The following is an 18912-nucleotide window of genomic DNA, read 5'->3' on the forward strand; positions in this document are numbered from 1 at the left end:
TCTCCCGGGGGAGCACAGCGCCAACAGAGGAAAGGGGGTTGGGGACCCAGGTGGACCCTTCAACACCTCTTCCCCTACAGACGGATTGACCCTGGGGTCCCAGCACTTGGAAGCCCATGGCTCCCTCACCCGGCACGTGACACAGGAGTTTGTGAGCCGGACACTGACCACCAGTGGAACCCTCGGCACCCACGTGGACCAACAGTTCTTTCAGACCTGAGCCCCCGACCCCCACCTCCTCTCCCTGGCGCTGCCTCAGCTACTCCATCCCTGGACCCCTGGCGACCAGCCCACTCGCATGCTGATCGCAGGGCCGGTGCCTCTGGCCACAGAGCAGGGGGTAGGTGTCCTCTGGGAGGCACGAAGTGGTCCCGGAAGGCCCTTCGGCTGCCCTCCTACCCTGGGCCCAGGCCCATTTGTAAGCAAAGAGCTAGGACCAGCATGACAAGGTCCCAGCTTTGTTCTGCACTTAATAAAAGATTTTGCTACCGCTGAGCTCTGCCCTGTCCATGTTTCTGGCGCCTGCCCAGAGCAGGGGAGCAGTTCTTATACACACCTTTCTCTGATGCCCAAGCACACATCCACCTCTGGAGACAGGCAGGTATCAGAGCCAGAGGTAATACAAGTTTATTGAGCACCCAGGTTGGAGGGCAGGCCTGCCGTGGGCCGGCCTGGGAGGGCCTCACAGGCACAGCACCTGGGCGCCGTCGGCCGCCTGGGAAAGGTAGAAGGTGGCGGTCCCGCTGTACTGCCCCTGTAGGAGGGACGGGTGGGGTGGGGTCTGAGCACAGCACGGCCCTAGGAACCCCTCTCTCCCGCTCCCCCCAGTCTCTGGCACCTACCCACCTGGATGTGCTGCATCACTAGGGAAGCGGCAGAGGCCTCCAGCAGGGTCACCGTGCAGCCACCAAAGCCACCGCCTGTCATGCGGCTGCCATAAACCCCGGGCGCAGAGAGCGCAGCCTCCACCAGCTGATCCAGCTCGGGGCAGCTCACCTCGTAGTCATCCCTGCAGAGAGGACACGGGGGGAGGCGGGAGGCCTTGCACCAGCCCCATCCGGCACAGGGGACAGCCTGTGACCAGGAGGTGATGGGCACCCGGGGATCTCACCTGAGCGAGTTGTGACTCTCCACCATGAGGCGGCCGAAGGCTCTGTAGTCGCCGCGGCTCAGGGCGGCTGCTGCCTGGGCTGTGCGCTGGATCTCGCCCACCACGTGCCGCGCCCGCCGGAAGGCCTCCCCGCTCATCAGCTCCCTGCCAGCTGGGGCGGAAAAGGAGTCAGCAGACCCACCATCCACCGCCTCTGGGCCCCTGTGGACGTGGAGGAGGGGCACGATGGCTCCAGGGCGCTGGCTGGGGGGGGCGGGGGCATCTCCAGTCTGAGACCTGGTTCTGACCAAGCTGTGGGTAGAACCTCGGGTTGGTGACCAAGGTTTCAGAGCCTCCCCTCCTCGACTAGAAAAGGGGAGAACCGCCTCATTTGGCGTGCAGGGGAGGCTGAGCAGACACATGGAGTGCCCCCAGCAGGGCGCCTGGCACACAGTGGGGGCTCGATAAACAGCAGTTTGAGCCCCAGACTCAGTGCTTCCATGGTGCGTGGGACACAGTGCTGCCTTCGAGAGGCCAAGACAGAACAGGAAGGAAAAGTCCTGCTGGTGTTTTTGCTGGAGTTAACAGCGAAGCCTCCGAGGGCCAGGGCTCCGGAGTTGGGATACAGACCAGGTCTGCCCGGGGCACCCCAGGGAACCAGCAAGCTGTCCCACTGGCTAACGCTGAAGCTGGCAGAGCAAGCTGAGTCGCTAACGGCAGCCCCGAGCGCTTAGGACTTTACAACTTGACTCTGGGCGCCAGAGAGGTTTTGGGAGCAGGGGAGGCATGGAGCTGAGCTCTAGTTGACGAAAGTGACTGCCTTGCGCAGAGGGCCCTGCTGGGAGAAGCCAGCGCCGGGAGATGGCAGCTGTTAAAACAGTCAGAGACCAAGAGAGGCCGGGTGTGGGGAGGAAGGAAAGGCGGGCAGGGATGACTCAGTGTCCTGAAGTTTCAGACAGCAGTGACAAGGGTGAGGAAATAACAGAAAAGGGGAAGTCAAAAGGAGAGGCGTCCAGGGGCTTCCCTGGTGGCGCAGTGGTTGAGAGTCCGCCTGCCAATGCAGGGGACACAGGTTCGAGCCCTGGTCCTGGAAGATCCCACATGCCGCGGAGCAACTAAGCCCACGCACCACAATTACTGAGCCTGCGCTCTAGAGCCCGCGAGCCACAACTACTGAGCCTGCACTCCTAGAGACCGTGAGCCACAACTACTGAAGCCCGTGTACCTAGATCCTGTGCTCCACAACAAGAGACGCCACCGCAGTGAGAAGCCCGAGCACCACAATGAAGAGTAGCCCCCGCTCACCACAACTGGAGAAAACCTGCGTGCAGCAACGAAGACCCAATGCAGCCAAAAATAAAAACAAACAAACAAACAAAAAAAACAACCCATCACAGGGACTTCCCTGGCGGCGCAGTGGTTGAGAATCCACCTGCCAATGCAGGGGACAAGGGTTCGAGCCCTGTTCCAGGAAGATCTCACATGCCGCGGAGCAACTAAGCCCATGCGTCACAACTACTGAGCCTGTGCTCTAGAGCCCGCAAGCCACAATTACTGAGCCTGCACGCCACAGCTACTGAAGCCCACGCACCTAGAGCCCGTGCTCCACAACGAGAAGCCACCGCAATGAGAAGTACGCACACCGCAACAAAGAGTAGCCCCCGCTCGTCACAACTAGAGAAAGCCTGTGTGCAGCAACGAAGACCCAACGCAGCCAAAAATAAATAAATTTATATAATAAAAAAATCCATCACGGTGTTAGGTATGATTACCAGAAAATGGTTAAGTAAATTACAGTGCACCTAGATGCTGAAATGCTATGTAGCTTTAAAAAGCCATGTTGATGACAGGCCTTTCATGACATAGAGAAGGGCTCTGAGATAATGTTAAGTTAAAAAAAAAAAAAAGGGCAGGTGGCAACACTGCGTATACTCAACCTTGAGAATACAGATGTTGAAACTAACATAACATTGTAAGTCAGGGATATTTCAATTAAAAATTTTAAAACTGGTACTTCCCTGGTGGTACAGTGGTTAAGAATCCGCCTGCCAATGCAAGGAACACGGGTTCGAGCCCTGGTCCGGGAAGATCCCACATGCCGCGGAGCAACTAAGTCCGTGCGCCACAACTACTGAGCCTGCGCTCTAGGGCCTGCGAGCCACAACTACTGAAGTCCACGTGCCACAGCTACTGAAGCCTGCACACCTAGAGCCCGTGCTCCACAAGATAAGCCACTGCAATGAGAAGTACGCACACCACAACAAAGAGTAGCTCCCGCTCGCCACAACTACTGAAGCCCATGCACAGCAACGAAGACCCAATGCAGGAGTTCCCTGGTGGCACAGTGGCTGAGAGTCTGCCTGCCGATGCAGGGGACACAGGTTCGTGCCCCGGTCCGGGAAGATCCCACATGCGGCAGAGCGGCTGTGCCCGTGAGCCATGGCCGCTGAGCCTGCGCACCCGGAGCCTGTTGCTCCGCAACGGGAGAGGCCACAACAGTGAGAGGCCCGCATACAGCAAAAAAAAAAAAAAAAAAAAAAAAATGCAGCCAAAAAGAAAAAAAATTGTTAATTAATTAATTTTAAAAAAGATACAGATGTAGAAAAACACTGGAAGGAAATATACTAAAATGCTAATAGTGGCTATCTCTGGGTAGTGATCTTATAGCTTGTTATTTTCTTCTTTGTACTTTTTTTTTTTTGGCTGCGTTGGGTCTTCATTGCTGCACACGGGCTTTCTCTAGTTGTGGCGAGCAGGGGCTACTCTTCGTTGTGGTGTGCGGGCTCCTCATGGTGCCTTCTCTTGTTGCGGAGCACGGGCTCTGGGCACTCAGGCTTCAGTAGTTGTGGCACATGGGCTCTGGAGCGCAGGCTCAGTAGTTGTGGCTCACGGGCTTAGCTGCTCTGCGGCACGTGGGATCTTCCCGGACCAGGGCTCGAACCCGTGTCCCCTGCACTGGCAGGCAGATTCTTAACCACTGCGCCACCAGGGAAGTCCTCTTCTTTGTACTTTTCTGTATTTTCCATGGTGGACGCTTAATCCTCACATTAGAAAAAACAATATGGAGATTTCAAGCAGTCCTAAGTCAGCAGCGTTGGGGGAGTGGGCAGAGCTTGGCAGAGGTCCCTGGAGGTGAGGGGACGTACATCCGGGTCAAAGCCACAACGAGAGCCCGGAAGCCCCCCTCACCCCAGGGTGCCCAGCCATCTCCAGGACACAGTGCGCCCAGCCAGCTCTCACCCTCCAGCTCCTCCAGCTGCACCTCACGAAGGCTCTCCTTGCCCAGCGCCCGGGCCACTTCTTCACACTGGCGCCGCCGCAGGGGATACTCGCTGGAGCCCAATGAGTGGCGGACGTTGGAGTTGGTGATGAGCACAGCCAGCTTGGGATCCAACAACGGCACCAGGCTTGTCTCCAGGGACCTGGGATGGAGATGGAGCCAGGAAGATGACAAGGGCAAGCGTCTGTTTGCCGCACATGTTTCATCCAGGAGCTCTCCTACGAGGTGGGAGGGGACAAGGGGAGCCCCTGACCTGCAGTCAATGAGCAACGCGTGGCCTTTCTGCCCCAGCAGTGCGATGAGCTGGTCCATGATGCCACAGGGCACCCCTGCGAAGCTGTGCTCAGCCCGCTGACACACCCGGGCCCGGGCGGCTATTGTCCCCGAGTCTGCAGCACAGGGCAAGGTGGGAAGGCTGGGGCCCAGGAGGGGGCACTCGGGGTGGGAGGATGGGAGCAGCCCCCAGTGTGTCCAGTGATACTCCAGGGAGATTCCCCACCCACTCCCCCAAAGCCACAATTGGGGTAGGAAGCTCTGATCACAGGACCTCAGGGAAGGAGGGCTGCGTTGGGAGCTGGGGTCTAGGAGGTACCTGGGCAGAGCTGCTGCAGGAAGGTATACGTGGCCACTTCCAGGGATGCTGAGCTGGACAGCCCACCCCCCAGGGGCACTGAGCTGACCACCACTGCACTGAAGCCAGGGAGGGGGGCAGCTGCAGGAGAAAGAATAGATGACGGTAAGACGGGCCATCTGGGAGGATGAGCACAAGAAGGGCATGTATCCTGGTATAAAGGAGGCAACTGCCTGGCAGCTGCTTCTGCGGAACTGTGTCTCAATTGTCAGAGGCCACCAACCTGTTGGGCCAAGGGGTCCACCGCCCTCCATCCTCCTACCCTGAGGTTCCTGGGACACAGACTCCTAGTTCTCCTGGTTTAGGGCTCTGGAGACCAACGGGCTGGGGTTTGAACCCTGGCTCCTCCAATCATGTCATGGGCAAGTTCTAGAACCTCTGAGGGCATCAGTCTCCTCACCTGTACCATGGGGATGCTCCACGCTGCATGCCTACCCCACAGTGGATTAGATGAGCTAATGAGCTTCGCGGCTGAGAGACAGGAATTTGACCCAGGCCTGGGCCCCATACCTGGGTAGTGCTGAATCACTCCCTTGACGTAGTTGGCCCAGTGGGGGGCCCCAGGCTCCAGTGGCCGCTGGGTTGTGGGCAGGGGAAACTGCAGCCGGCGGGGCTCGTCGGCATCCTCAGAGGTGGTAAGGAGGGAGATAAGCCCATCTGCCCGGGGGCTGCCCACCAGCACAGTCCCAAGCTCCAGCGCCTGGCAGAAGAAACAAATAGTGTGCAAAACTTCCACTACCAAGGGGCCAGGGACAGACAAGGAGGTGACCTCCAGGCTCAACATGAAGGGAATGGGGAGTGTCTCAGGGAAGAGCCTGCATGTCCATCTGGCCTTGGGGGGCTTGGGTCCCACCCCATAGGTCTTCAGGGGCAGGGCCAGTGCAGCGGGAGTGCAGACCTGGACTCTGCCCTAAGCGTGGGCTCCTGGCTGTGGGTCAGTAGGAAAACAGAATCAGACGAGCTCTTTCTGACGCCTTCCCATTTTGGAAGATGCACAGTGGGATGGACATGGCCCCAGGCTAAGGCAGCTCCATCTCAGCTGTGTGACCTTGAGCAGATCACTAGCCCTCTCTGTGCCTCCACTCCCTCCTCTGCGAACTGAACGGGCCGGACCAGGAGGCTTAGGGCTACTTCGCCTCGGTTTACAGTTGGGCCCCGTTCCGCATCCCCCCACAATCTGAGGTGGCTCCCAAGGAGATGGCGAGGATCAGCGGTCCATAGCCTACTTCCTCGCGGATTCCCCGTTTCCTCCCTTCCAACGTGTGAAATGCCCCGTCCCAGGGTCTCTCCCACGTGCTCGTCCCCCACACTCGGCTGGAGAAAAAGTTCGGAGCGGCCCGCCCAACAGTGCAAGCGGGGAGATGGCGCCTCCCCCGCAGCCCCTCACCATGGGCAGCACCAGGCCCTGGTTGTAGTCCGTGTGCTCCCCGATGAGGTTGACGCGGCCCGGGGCCGACACGGCCAGCTCGGGCTCGGCCCCGAACTCCTCCAGGAAGGCTCTCCGGGCCTTGGCCAGCAGCTCCCCGGGCTGGCGCTGCTCGGAAGCGGCCATGACACTCACCCTGCGGCTCTGCCGGGCGCAGTCGGGTCGGCCCGGGATGCTCGGGGCGGAGCCGCGCTGCGTCGGCTCACACAGCTGCACGCACCGCCCCAAATCGGGCCGCGCTGGCCCCGCCCCGCCCGCGGTTCCGGCCCAATCCACCAGCTGGGCGCGCGGAGCGGGCTGGCGGCGGGCTTTCCAAAGAAGTGCTGGGCGCTCAGCGGGGCGGGTATTGGCCGGCCCGGGACATCTGAGCTGCTCTTTCCTGGCCCTGGTGCCCCTCTCTGTGTCCACACCCATCCACCCAGCCATCTACCCCAGCCGGAGCAATAGAGCTGGCCTCCCACACCTGGGTTTCCCAAAAGGCTCTCCTAGGTCCTAAAGTCCTGCAACCGTGAGAGGTCACCAGCCTCTGATGATAAATCTGTAAGAGGGCCGCCAGACAATCAGTGTAAATAGAAATAAGGAAAGCCAAGTGTGATGGAGTCACTTTCTACACGCTTCTTTTCTAGAGTGGACCTGCTGGCCCAGCTCCTAGCAATGGAGGAGTAGGGAAGGTGGAGATGGACAGCAGTGGGCCCAGCCCCTCCTGGAAGGACCCACCCAGCTGCCAAGGTAGGTTGGTCGGTTGGCCCCAGCAGGTGCTTTCTCAGCCTGGAACCTTGGTCCCAGGGCCTGGTGCCCAGAGTCTGACACTAGCCACCTCCTCTCTCACCAGCCTGCATCCTAAACCTTCAAGCTGTCCCCATCTCCTCACTGGATGCCTGTCCACAGTTGGCCACCCCATATGAAACCTTGGAGGGGAAAGGCTGAAATGTAAGCAGACTCTTCGGGATTAGAGTGGGGGTTTTGTGGAGGGTTGCAACCAGGGTAGCTTGGGGTCTGCTCAGGGGGTTGCCCCAAGAACATTCAAAAGTCAGCTCTGAAAACTCCTAGAAGTAAACACAAGGTTAAACCTTTGGGACCTTGGCTTAGTCAATGGTTTTTTAGATAGGACACCAAAAGCACAAGCAACAAAAGAAAAATATGTAAATTGTACTTCATCAAAATAAAATACTTTTGTGCATCTAAGGACCACCCCATCAAGAAAGTGAAAAGACAACCCACAGAATGGAAGAAAATATTTGCAAATCATATTTAAGGGACTTGTATCAAGAATGTATAAAGAGGGCTTCCCTGGTGACGCAGTGGTTAAGAATCCGCCTGGGGGCTTCCCTGGTGGCGCAGTGGTTGAGAGTCCGCCTGCCGATGCAGGGGCCCCGGTCTGGGAAGATCCCACATGCCGAGGAGCGGCTGGGCCCGTGAGCCATGGCCGCTGAGCCTGCGCGTCCGGAGCCTGTGCTCTGCAACGGGAGAGGCCACAACGGTAAGAGGCCCGCGTACCACCAAAAAAAAAAAAAAAAAAAATAATCCGCCTGCCAATGCAGGGGAGACGGATTCGAGCCCTGGTCCTGGAAGATCCCACATGCCGCAGAGCAACTAAGCCCGTGTGCCACAACTACTGAGCCTGTGCTCTAGCGCCCTCGAGCCACAACTACTGAGCCTACGTGCCACAACGACTGAAGCCCGCGTGCCTAGAGCCCGTGCTCCGCAACAAGAGAAGCCACCGCAGTGAGAAGCCCGCGCACTGCGATGAAGAGTAGCCCCCGCTCGCTGCAACGAGAGAAAAGCAATGAAGCAGCAACAAAGACCCAACGCAGCCAGAAACAATAAATAAATTATAAAAAAAAAAAGAATGTATAAAGAGGGACTTCCCTGGTGGTGCAGTGGCTAAGAATCCGTCCGCCAATGCAGGGGACACGGGTTCGAGTCCTGGTCTGGGAAGATCCCACACGCTGCGGAGCAGCTAAGCCCTAAATAAATTTTTTAAAAAAGAAAGAAGAATGTATAAACAGCTCTTACAACTCAATGGTAAAAAGGACAACTTAAAAATGGGCAGAAAGACTAAATATAAGGCTTGGAGATCAATAAAGAAAAGGTTTAAAAGCTTGAAAAAATGGGCAAAAGATTTGAACAGTTTTCCAGAGAAGATATGAAAAGATGCTCAACATCATTAGTCATTAGGAGAATGCAAATCAAAACCACAATGAGGGGCTTTCCTGGTGGTACAGTGGTTAAGAATCCACCTGCCAATGCAGGGGACATGGGTTCGAGCCCTGGTCCAGGAAGATCCCACAGGTCATGGAGCAACTAAGCCCATGCGCCACAACTACTGAGCCCATGTGCCACAACTACTGAAGCCCGTGTGCTTAGAGCCTGTGCTCCGCAACAAGAGAAGCCACCACAATGAGAAGCCCGCACACTGCAACAAAGGGTAGCCCCCGCTCGCTGCAACTAGAGAAAGCCAGCCAACGAAGACCCAACACAGCCAAGAAATAAACAAATTAATTTAAAAAAAAAACCCACAATGAGGTAGTACTTCACATCCATTAAGATGGCTTAAGTTAAAAAAAAAAAAAGACAGAAAATAGCAAGTGTTGGTGAGGATGTGGTGAAATCAAAACCCTCATTCACTGCTGCTGGGAATGTAAAACAATTCAGCAGTTCCACAAAATGTTAACCATAGAGTTATCGTATGACTCAGCAATTCCACTCCTAAATGTACACTCAAGAGAAAAAATATATCCACACAAAAACTTGTACATTAATGTTCATAGCAGCACTATTCACATTAGCCCAAAGGTGGAAGCAATCCAAAAGGGAAAAATGAATAAACAAAATGTGGCTTATACAAGGGAATATTATTCAGCCGTAAAAAGAATGAGGTTCTGATACCTGCTACAACATGGATAAGCCTTGAAAACAGTAAATGAAGGAAGCCAGTCACAAAAGACTACAAATTGTATGATCCTGTCCAGACGAAATGTCCAGAAGAGGCAAATCTATAAAGACAGAAAGTACATTAGTGGCTGCTTGGGGCTGAGCGGAATGGGAGAATAAGAGGGTGTTAGGAAAGAGTACCAAGCTCCCTTTGTGGTGATGAAAATGTTCTAAAATTGACGGTGGTGATGATTATCCGTATCTGTGAATATACTGAAACCACTGAATTACACAATTTAAATGGGCCTTTTGAGCACTCCTCAGTAAAGCATTTTTTGGCATAGGCAAAATAAAACAAGACAAAACGGTGAGTGGCCCTTGGGGCTGGTTGAAATGGAATTAAACTCACAAACCATGTCTCCCCACGAGGCAATGACTGGAGAAGCCTCCCCGACTCTGCGCATCATTTTCCCACCTCAGCTTTGATGTCCAACAGCTCTGAGCCCAAATCTTTGCCCTTACTATTGTGTGATCTTGGTCAGATGACTTAACCCCTCTGAGCCTCCCTTTCTCATCTGTAAAGTGGGGCTAGTGTGTTTCCTTCCTAACAGACTGTTTCAAAAGGAAGTGAATGAGGTCATCTTCATAGAGTGCCCAGCCCTGCCTCTGGCACTTGGTAAGCACAGAATAAATGTTTACTATTATGATCAATCGTCCATTAATACAACAGACATTGTTGGACTCTCCAGCAGGCAGTGGGCCAGATAAAAGCCTTGGGCTCTGATAGGGAGGCAGTCTCAATCTGACTCTCGGCCCACCCTGACTGAGATAAATGCTCTGAAAAAGGAATAAAGAGCTTTCTGGGAATTCTGATCACTAGGCGGCCCACACCCCTGTTTATTTCCATTGTTTCATTTTGATTGAAAACACCCCCTTTGATCCATAGTCATCATTTGTATGTTTCAGTTGTTGGAAAACCTGATTTGACCCAAGGGCAGGTGCTCCTGATGGCTCACTCTGGACTCTGAAACACTGATTTCATTTGGGAGACCTGTTTACTCTCAGTGTTTGAATCCCATCTAGCATGTTACATAAAATTTGTTCAGAAGAAAGTCTGCCTCTGACCTTTGACCCTCCCTCCCATGTCCTGGCCAGATGTCACAAGACTGGGGGGAAGGTGGCACCTTAAAGGGGACACTGTCACCCAAAGTCTGTCCTCTGCTCTGCTGGCCAAAAAAACTTACTTGTATCAGAGGAACCAGAGCCAACTGTCACACAGGACTGAGGTGTCATGATAGAATTCTCAGTAATAGCCCCCACGGGGACAAATTATCCAGTGGTGGGAATACCACCCGTGCCAGCTGAGTGCCCAGTGGCCTAGGCAAGCTGTTTGTCCAGGTCATGGCGAGACCGGGCCCACCACTGAGGACAAGTGTCCCAGAGGCAGCTCTTCTCTCCCAGAGTCCGTGTTTGTCCCCACGCTCAATTTTTAGCCCTTGGGCCCTCCCTGCTGGACCCAGTCTTTCTTCATGCAGTGAACGTCTGTGTACTTCATGCAGCTCTGGCCTCTCCACTGCAGTTAAAGACTGGTTTCCTGATGGGACTGGGATCCACATCTCCCAAGCTAATATCTACAGTCTCTGAAAATGTTTGCTCTCAGCAGATGGCTCACGCTTTCACTCATTCTGGGAGGTTCTTTTTGTTGTTCCCAGGGGGTTAACCTATCTCCTGATTTGGGCCCCCTTTGCCCTTCTGCTACATTAATGATAACAGCTTCTGTAATATTGATAACACTAATATCAAGCTTGTGGTAAACCCTGGTATCAGGGCTGAGATGCAGCCTGCAGGGCAGCACAGGTTGTTCACTACCAGTGCCTGTTCTGATTGGTCAGTGCTCTGGACTTCTGTTTTAAAGGCACCAGACTTTGCACACATTGTTTCATTAAATCCTTACAAGCCTATTGGGTAGACACTGGTTTTATTCCCATTTTACAGATGAGGAAAAGAAGCACAAATGGGTTAAGGAACTCATCCAAGTAGGACAGCTGGGTCTTGAACCTGGGTCTGTCTGATACTGAGATTGGTTGTACTGTAACCACCCTGTCCCCAGGAGCACTTTGACCTGCCGCAGCCTCTGCTCTGCCAGCCTCTGCTTACTGAAGAATTAAAATCCAAAGCTCAGCCTCATAGCAAGGAACAGGAGGGGCAGCTGCTCTCCTGGACCCCTGGAGCCCCAGTTCCTACATGGAACCCTCCCAATTTGGAAGCCAGGCCAGTAACCAAAGCTCTTGGGAACCTGACTGATTCTTGGCCACCCATGCCAGAAGCAGATCCAGCCAGATGCGCTGTGGGGCTGCCAGGGCTTTGGGTTGGCCAGCAAACACGCCCAGAGTCTGTGCTGTGTGCCAGGCACGACTCCAGAGGCAGACCAGACTCAGGTCTTGCCTTTGGAGCACCGGGAGCTTCTTGTCCATCCCTGGCCTCAGATGCCCCGCTAAGAGGCACCAGCTGCAGGCCTCGTCTTTATTTGGTACCCCCACCGTGTCCCTGAAGCTCCTGCCCTCTAGGCTGACGACCACCCTGCTGATGGCTAGGCAGGGAGCAAATCCAGACTCACAAGATGCAGCTGCGGCTGTCTCTCCCTGCACCTCGCCCTAGGCCCAGCAGCTGGCAGGTCTCCAGGCCACCGTGGGTGGGCAGGAGGACTGAGGCTGGTCAAAGGCAGGGCACTGAGGAGGGAGAGGCCCTTGGACTGTCACAGGACCCTCAGGTTCATGAAGGCTGGGCCTTGGACCCAACCCCATCCCGTCCCCTCTGCTGATGCTCTTAGCTCAATGCCAGGCAGTGAGGCGCTTATGGGAAAGGTCCTGGAGCCTAGTGTGTCCGACAGAGAGGGTGGGAACGGAGTAGCGGTTAACGGAGCCTGGGCACCATCTCCCTGCGGACGTGTGCAGTCCCTCACATACCCCTCAGCCAGAGGCGGCCAGCCCGAAGCCTGCAGCCCACCAGCCTCCCTTCCCCAGAGCCCTTCTTGCCACCAGTACTGGTGCATTGGAGATGGCCTTCTTCCTTTCAGCCCACTCTCCCTTCCACTGTGTATATTCCCAGAACTGCAGCTCCCTGAAGGGGGGCTGGTAGCTGCCAGAGAGAAGACCCCAGACACTGACTGCCCAACCACGCCCCTCTGTGCCCCTTTCCAGACCCCATGTGGCCTTTTAGCTCCTCCAAGAGTCACGGTCTCACTGAAGAGCTGCCCCACCACCCCCTGCCTTGCTTTCCTAGCTGGGGTGTAGGGGGGTGTCTGCAGAACCTCTTAGCTTCTTTCTCAGGAAGGGCAATGGGGTAGGTGGAATGGGGGCGGAGGGTCCCTGGCTGGACACTGGACATAGTGCTCAGGTGAGGACACCAGGACAGGCTGGGGACACATCACACACAAGTCCCATGACTCTGCTTGGAACAATGCTGATTGTCGGGGTGGGATTCCCTCACTGCCAGGGGCAGCTGGGCAGCAGGCAGAACAGGGAGCAGGCACCTCTCCACCCACCCCAGGAGGGAGGACAGCAGCCTCTGATCCCTGCTCACAGCACACCCTCTGTGAACATGCGCAAAGCTGTCCCAGCTGCACCCACCCACCTCGGCCCACAGCCTTGCTCATCCCCCAGACCTGCCGACCCAAAGGGTTCAGGGGCCAAAAGGCCGGCCACCTGGCCAAGGACATCAGCCTTCTCTCTGAGCAGGCTGCAGGGATTTGGGTTAGCAACCTGGGCAAGGATCAGTTCTTCCTTCCTTCCTTCCTCCAGGCTTGCCTTCAGGAAGGTAGGTGGAAGGCTGGCTGCTTGTGCTGGAGTTGCTGGCCAGAAGCCAGGCCCAGCTCAATGGAATGGTCTGGGCTGGTGACACCCCTGAGGAACGCCTACAGAAGCAGGTGTGACCGCCAACGGGTTTAGGGAAGGAAGAGACTGTGGAGCTCAGACCACATTGAGCTCAGCTGTGTTCTTGTATCAGCGCCCAAGGTGGGGCCCAGGGAAATACGCTGTGACTGCCGTGGTGAGGTGACTGTGAAGGGATGGGGAGGTAGGGGTGAGGACTGGATGCCCAGGGTGGAGGCTCAAGGCTCTTGGGCCTAGCCTACCCAGTGAGACGACCGCTACAGAAGGTGTGCTGCGAACTACACCTCCCCCTTCTCTGTGGCAGGGTAGGTTGGCCACAGGCCTGAGGAACTGATCCCTGACCTTCTGCTGTTGCTCCCATAGGCAGGCTGGCCCTTGCCTGCAGAAACTTAAGGGCAAGCCCTGGAGTTTCCTGCTGATCCAATGGCAGACAGCTGGCTAGACTGTGTCCACCCTCTGCTGCCCAACCTGAAAGTGTTCCAGAAGGGGCCTGCTTTGCTACTGAGGCAGACCCCAGCCCCAACACCTGACACCAAGCAAGGAACAGTGCTTGCAAGGAACCAGGGAGGGGAGCCCCCGGACACAACAATCAGGGAGAGCTGAGGAATGCACTCCCCCCCACCCAACTACCAGCTGAGTCAGAAGGCAAGGCTTCCTGGACATTCCCCCACGAAACTTTGTGAAAGAAAAACATTATCATCCAAATGAAGACCATTAACAAGATGAGAAAGTCTCAACTTTAAAAACTTTATTTTTGTCTCACCCATCAACAGCACAAGATGTCTTCATCAGCTCCAATTTTTGCTTGCTTTTCTCCTCAGACTCTGTTCTACCATCTTAACCCATGGATATTATAACATGTGGGCAGTTCCCTAGAACCAGAAAATATTTCTGCCTGTCGGCTTAAAAATTAGAAGTATGGAAGTGTAAGTTGCACTATTTTAGCAGATTCCAAGCTGCCCAGTAAAATCCTACCTTGGGATGCAGACTTCGTGAGAAAGTCTGTCACCTACTCTAGCTCGAGTGGTAACTCAAGGAGACGCATCACCATAGCCGTTTCTCTACTTGTGTTTGTAACTCCCACTCCACACCACATTCCACTGGCTAGGATTTCAATGTCCTTCACAAGAACAGTGCAAGTAATTGGTTCCAGAACTCGTTATGATGGACCTTCTAGGAAACCAGTTCATTATACTGTATCAAATTTTGACACCTCATAAAAAGCTCACTAAATTACCAAGATTCCCAATCCTAATCTGCCTTGCCTCTTTCCAATCCTAAACCCCTTACACCCTAAATTTGAAACTAGTCCAAACTTAAAAAAACACCCACCAAACTGTTTTATCGTGGCATAGAGACTTCCTACAACTACTGACTTCAAATTATACAGAATTCTTTTGTCTGATAGGTGTGGTTCTTGTGCCCATGTCCCGCTGACATACTATGCTTCACTGGCGGCCATCATTGGTCAAGAACACTAGTTTCATAGTGAAAAGGCAGCTTAAACTAAAGATTCTATACCTGTGGGCTTGTCTTAAAATAACTCACTTTATGAAGAGATCTATAAACGTGCTTCACAAACAGGTTCAGGAACAGACGCCAAATTTGAGTCCTGGAATTTCAAAGAAATTTACTTTCCTTCACAACAGAGGGGCAGGGGGGAGAATCATATTAATACAATCTGAAGCCCACACTGCATGTACAGCTGTCATGGCATTTTTATAGAGCAGAGAGCTCTTTACATGCTTTGTAGAAGTATTTCTGCAAATAAATGCTTCCTTTGTCTACCAAGCAAAACCTGAAATAAACTTAAAGGACCTAGATAAAAGATGTATTAAGCTTTCAACATTCAATTTAGGTTTTTGACACTTAGTTGGATAAACAAGTTTATTTGTAAATTTAGTCAACATACATAATTGACCTAAAAACTTCAATAGAAGAATAAGTTTGAAAACCACTTGGAAAGCATCTCTATGAAGTGATTTTTCCCAGGACCTTATACCAGATGACACCATTTTAACCGGCAGAGGTTCCATGAGCTGAAGCTGTGTGTCCCTCCCCCACAGCAAGTTTACCCTAAGGGTTATTATAATACAAACTCCACAAGGAAAAGAAGTTCGGTATTGTTCCCTCCTGGTAGAGAAAAACTCAACCTAGTTATGAGACCAACCACAACACAAAGAAAAGCTGCACTAACTACTATATTAGTAACAGATGATGCTGGTGTGAATAACTTGTATTATATTCTAGAGCCCTTATAAATAAATCCCCCCGTTAGTGTCTGCATTATCAGCTAGAGGATTAGTTAACATGTGGTAGAATGAGGACTTACGCAAGGTATAATGCACAAAGCATCTTACTACGTATGAAAAACAAGTGCAGTCTAGTTAGGAGAAAACCAACCGGACTCTATGTTACACACACCTTAATGACAAGACTCCCCACCACATGTGAATGTAAAACATTTAATTTAAAAATGTTGACACTACAATATATAAAATAGCTATTATAAATGCACATAGTGTATTCTATAGCTGCCAGGTTTACTTTTTTTTTTTTTTTAATAAGGAAACTGTAAGTTACACTGTGGTTAAGACTTGTATCTTCACCCTTGAAAAAGCCCACATTCTATCACAGTGATGTATGGTCAGACTTAACAGCCCCAATTGTTAAACACTTGGATCAAGTCATAACCAGTTTTATTGCAAAAGGACCCTGTACACATTTATCAATTCTAGTACCTTAATAGCTACCCAACAAGTCATTAACATACAGAAACATGCATCATGAGAAGCAAGAAATATCACCCATCCCTTCTGCATATTAGCAACTTGTCACTCCTGAGCAACAGTGCTCACATCACTGAGGTCTGTGAACAGTCAGTCACTTTTCGCATTCATCCTGAGTGAAAGATGGAATGACTTAAGTACAAATGCAACATATTATAAACAATTTCTTACAAAAAAATCACAAATTAAACCAAAGTATTTTACAGAATTTACTACAAAACACCATAAAAACTGCCTTCACTTAAGCTCTCTCTCCCCGTATCCGGCGAGCCAACTGGATGTCTTTGGGCATGATGGTGACTCTCTTAGCGTGGATGGCACACAGATTAGTATCTTCAAACAAACCCACCAGGTACGCTTCACTAGCCTCCTGTTGAGGACAAGAGCCACACTATTAACTCTCTCCGAGGAGAACCGCGCGCAAGCCCTCCGCCCCTGCTACACGCAGCCTCGGCCACCTCACCTGAAGCGCACCAATGGCGGCACTCTGGAACCTCAAGTCGGTTTTGAAATCCTGGGCGATCTCCCTCACCAACCTCTGGAAAGGCAGCTTCCGGATCAGAAGCTCGGTGGATTTCTGGTAACGACGGATTTCTCGAAGCGCAACGGTCCCGGGCCTGAAGCGAAGAGGAGGGCGTAAAGGGACACCGGTTAACCGAGAGCGCTGATCAAGCAGCAGGAAGCGTCCCGCTCGCGGCGCGCCGCCGAGTCATTGTTTTCCTGCCGCGCTGCCTACCTGTAGCGATGAGGTTTTTTCACCCCGCCGGTAGAGGGGGCGCTTTTCCTGGCGGCTTTAGTGGCCAGCTGTTTGCGGGGCGCTTTGCCACCCGTGGACTTACGAGCAGTCTGCTTGGTTCGGGCCATTTTCTTTCACCTGCGGAACAAATCCCTGACTCCGAGGCCGCGGCGCTCGTCTCCCAGGCTGCGGGGAGCGGGACGCCCGGCGCCCCTACCCTCCCGCCTCCTCCCACCCCAAGGCGGGCGGCAGATGGCCGAGGGCTGCCGCCTCCTCCCCCTCCCCTAATGACTCAGGCTGCAAGTAGCAGCAGCCTCCCCCGGGAGGGGGAGCGCGGGGAGGAGTCACTTCCCCTCCTCGACGGGCGGAGGCCCGGCTGCCCGGAACCCGGCGTCGGGACCTCTGAATCACCAGCGGGAAAGAGGCGGAGACATGGTTCCGGAACGAAGCCCCAAGGGAAAACCACCCGTCCCCACGCCGGCGCCAGCAAGCAGCCTGGGCAGCCCGCAGCAGCCGGCACTCGGCTCTCAACGGCCGCGGCCCGCGACATCAACGGCTGACAGGGCCTCATGTCACGCGTAAACCCAAGAACACTTACCCAATGCCTAAGTTCTACGCCGCTTCTCCGACAGCCGCGCCGCTCCTGCTGCCCAATGAAGAGCCGCAGTCGCCGAACTAACGGAAGAAGCTCCTCCGACTAACGACCAAACCGCTCTGCGTTCCAGGCCCCCCCTATGCCTCCGTTTTTATACTCACGCTTCACGCTGCGTCTCTGCGTAATAGGACCTTAATTTGCATACACCAACGACTTTTTCTATTGGCTGACGCTTTCGCCGACGCGCTGACATCCCCCGACACAAAGGCCGTGCTTCGGCCCCGTTCGCTGATTGGCGGACATCTAGACCACTGATTGGCTGTTAAAGTGGCCTAATGATTGGATAAATGGAAAGCGGAATGGACGAATCAGAGTTTAGCACTAAGCGGCTCTTCTGATTGGATAAAATGGAGCTATGTTTGGATCCTTCCCTTGGTTTCAAAGCTCTACAATAGAAAGTCAATGCAAATGAATTGCACTGGTCCCTATCAGGACTTAAAGAGTCGGGACGGGAAGGAGCCTAACCTTATTTGCATCAAGCTAATACAATGCAGGAGGAGGAGAGGTTTCTTTAACGAAAATTTTGTAAATTTTATATATTGGAAACAATATATAAAAAAAATGTATTCCCTGTGATTACTTTTCAATCAAATGGGAGTTCTTTTGTTTGGTGGGGAGGGGTAAATAATAGATACAAAAAACAAATGTCAATAAATTATTTTAGAAGTACTGTTTTGTATGTTATTAGACCATCACAAAATACTTTGTGATTTCAAAATGCTTAAACAAGAAGTAACCCACTAATCAACATATTTTTAAAATTATGTAATTCAACTGAACTAAATGACTACAGCCAGAATGGGAATAGTCAGTTCTAAAACTGTATTTGCATGTCCATAAAGAGCAAACAAAAGACAACTAAATTAAATACGTTCACTTGTATTTAATGGTATATCCTGGAATGTGTTACTTGTGAAGAAACAAGACAAATGTATAAAAATGGTAATCCCTACCTTTGCCTAAATGTCTTGAGTGGATTTTAATATTTAGTTTTTCAGGTGACTCAGTTATATAAAATATCAAAGCAGGCTTAAGGTTAAGACCCGCCAAACAAAGCCCAGAAAATTGAAACAGAGCCTTGGGCATTCTACTCCGCAGTTCTTACTCTGGGTTCACCGAACTGATTTATTTATTCGTTGGCCGTGCCGTGCGGCATGTGGGATCTCAGGCTCCCGGTCAGGGATGGAACCCGCGCCCCCTGCGGTGGAAGTGCGGAGCCCTAACCACTGGAGAGCCAGGGAAGTCCCTCACCGAATATTTTAAATTATTAAAATAAAAAAGCAGCAAAACCAGGTACATATAGATTTCAACTCAGAGAATTATTATACATAAATACAAATACCTCAAAAATTTACTCCTGACACCAGAGTTCCCCCTCTCACCATCAATAGTGAGAAAAAAAATGCAGTTTGAAAAAGCAGCTATGGCAAAAAACGCCTTTGACCCAACCTCTATTTCCAAATTCCTCTCGTTATTTCAGCCCTCTCAATCATAACACGCACAGTATGTATTTAATTATTATATATCTAAACTTTTATGTG

General features: G+C 52.6%; 3 protein-coding genes across 7 annotated transcripts in view; 1 reads left to right on the forward strand and 2 right to left on the reverse strand.

The window, feature by feature from the left end:
- Positions 1 to 488, forward strand: part of ITGB4 (integrin subunit beta 4) — a 31132-nt gene extending 30644 nt beyond the window's left edge. For all 4 annotated transcript variants that reach the window (XM_059998002.1, XM_059998003.1, XM_059998004.1 and 1 more), the window contains one exon: positions 81 to 488. In XM_059998002.1, the coding sequence (XP_059853985.1) occupies positions 81 to 220 (140 nt within the window). In that variant the 3' untranslated portion in view covers positions 221 to 488. The remainder of the gene's footprint in view (positions 1 to 80) is intronic.
- GALK1 (galactokinase 1) lies at positions 486 to 6853 on the reverse strand. 2 transcript variants are annotated; one of them, XM_059998006.1, is made up of 8 exons: positions 6563 to 6853; positions 5512 to 5701; positions 4963 to 5082; positions 4624 to 4759; positions 4331 to 4512; positions 1112 to 1262; positions 843 to 1009; positions 486 to 754 (listed from the first exon to the last, which is right to left on the reverse strand). In XM_059998006.1, the coding sequence occupies exons 1-8, from the start codon at positions 6851 to 6853 to the stop codon at positions 486 to 488; spliced, it is 1506 nt and encodes a 501-aa protein (XP_059853989.1). The 2 variants fall into 2 exon arrangements, with proteins under 2 accessions (XP_059853989.1, XP_059853990.1); XM_059998007.1 differs by having other exon boundaries at positions 610 to 754; positions 847 to 1009; positions 6389 to 6605.
- Positions 6854 to 13924: 7071 nt separating this feature from the next.
- Positions 13925 to 17468, reverse strand: H3-3B (H3.3 histone B). Its single transcript, XM_059996932.1, has 4 exons — positions 17315 to 17468; positions 16717 to 16854; positions 16444 to 16597; positions 13925 to 16350 (listed from the first exon to the last, which is right to left on the reverse strand). The coding sequence occupies exons 2-4, from the start codon at positions 16842 to 16844 to the stop codon at positions 16222 to 16224; spliced, it is 411 nt and encodes a 136-aa protein (XP_059852915.1). The 5' UTR covers positions 16845 to 16854; positions 17315 to 17468; the 3' UTR covers positions 13925 to 16221.
- Positions 17469 to 18912: the final 1444 nt, after the last annotated feature.

The sequence above is a fragment of the Delphinus delphis genome, chromosome 19 (genome assembly GCF_949987515.2).
Source record: "Delphinus delphis chromosome 19, mDelDel1.2, whole genome shotgun sequence".
Taxonomy (NCBI): Eukaryota; Metazoa; Chordata; class Mammalia; order Artiodactyla; family Delphinidae; genus Delphinus; species Delphinus delphis.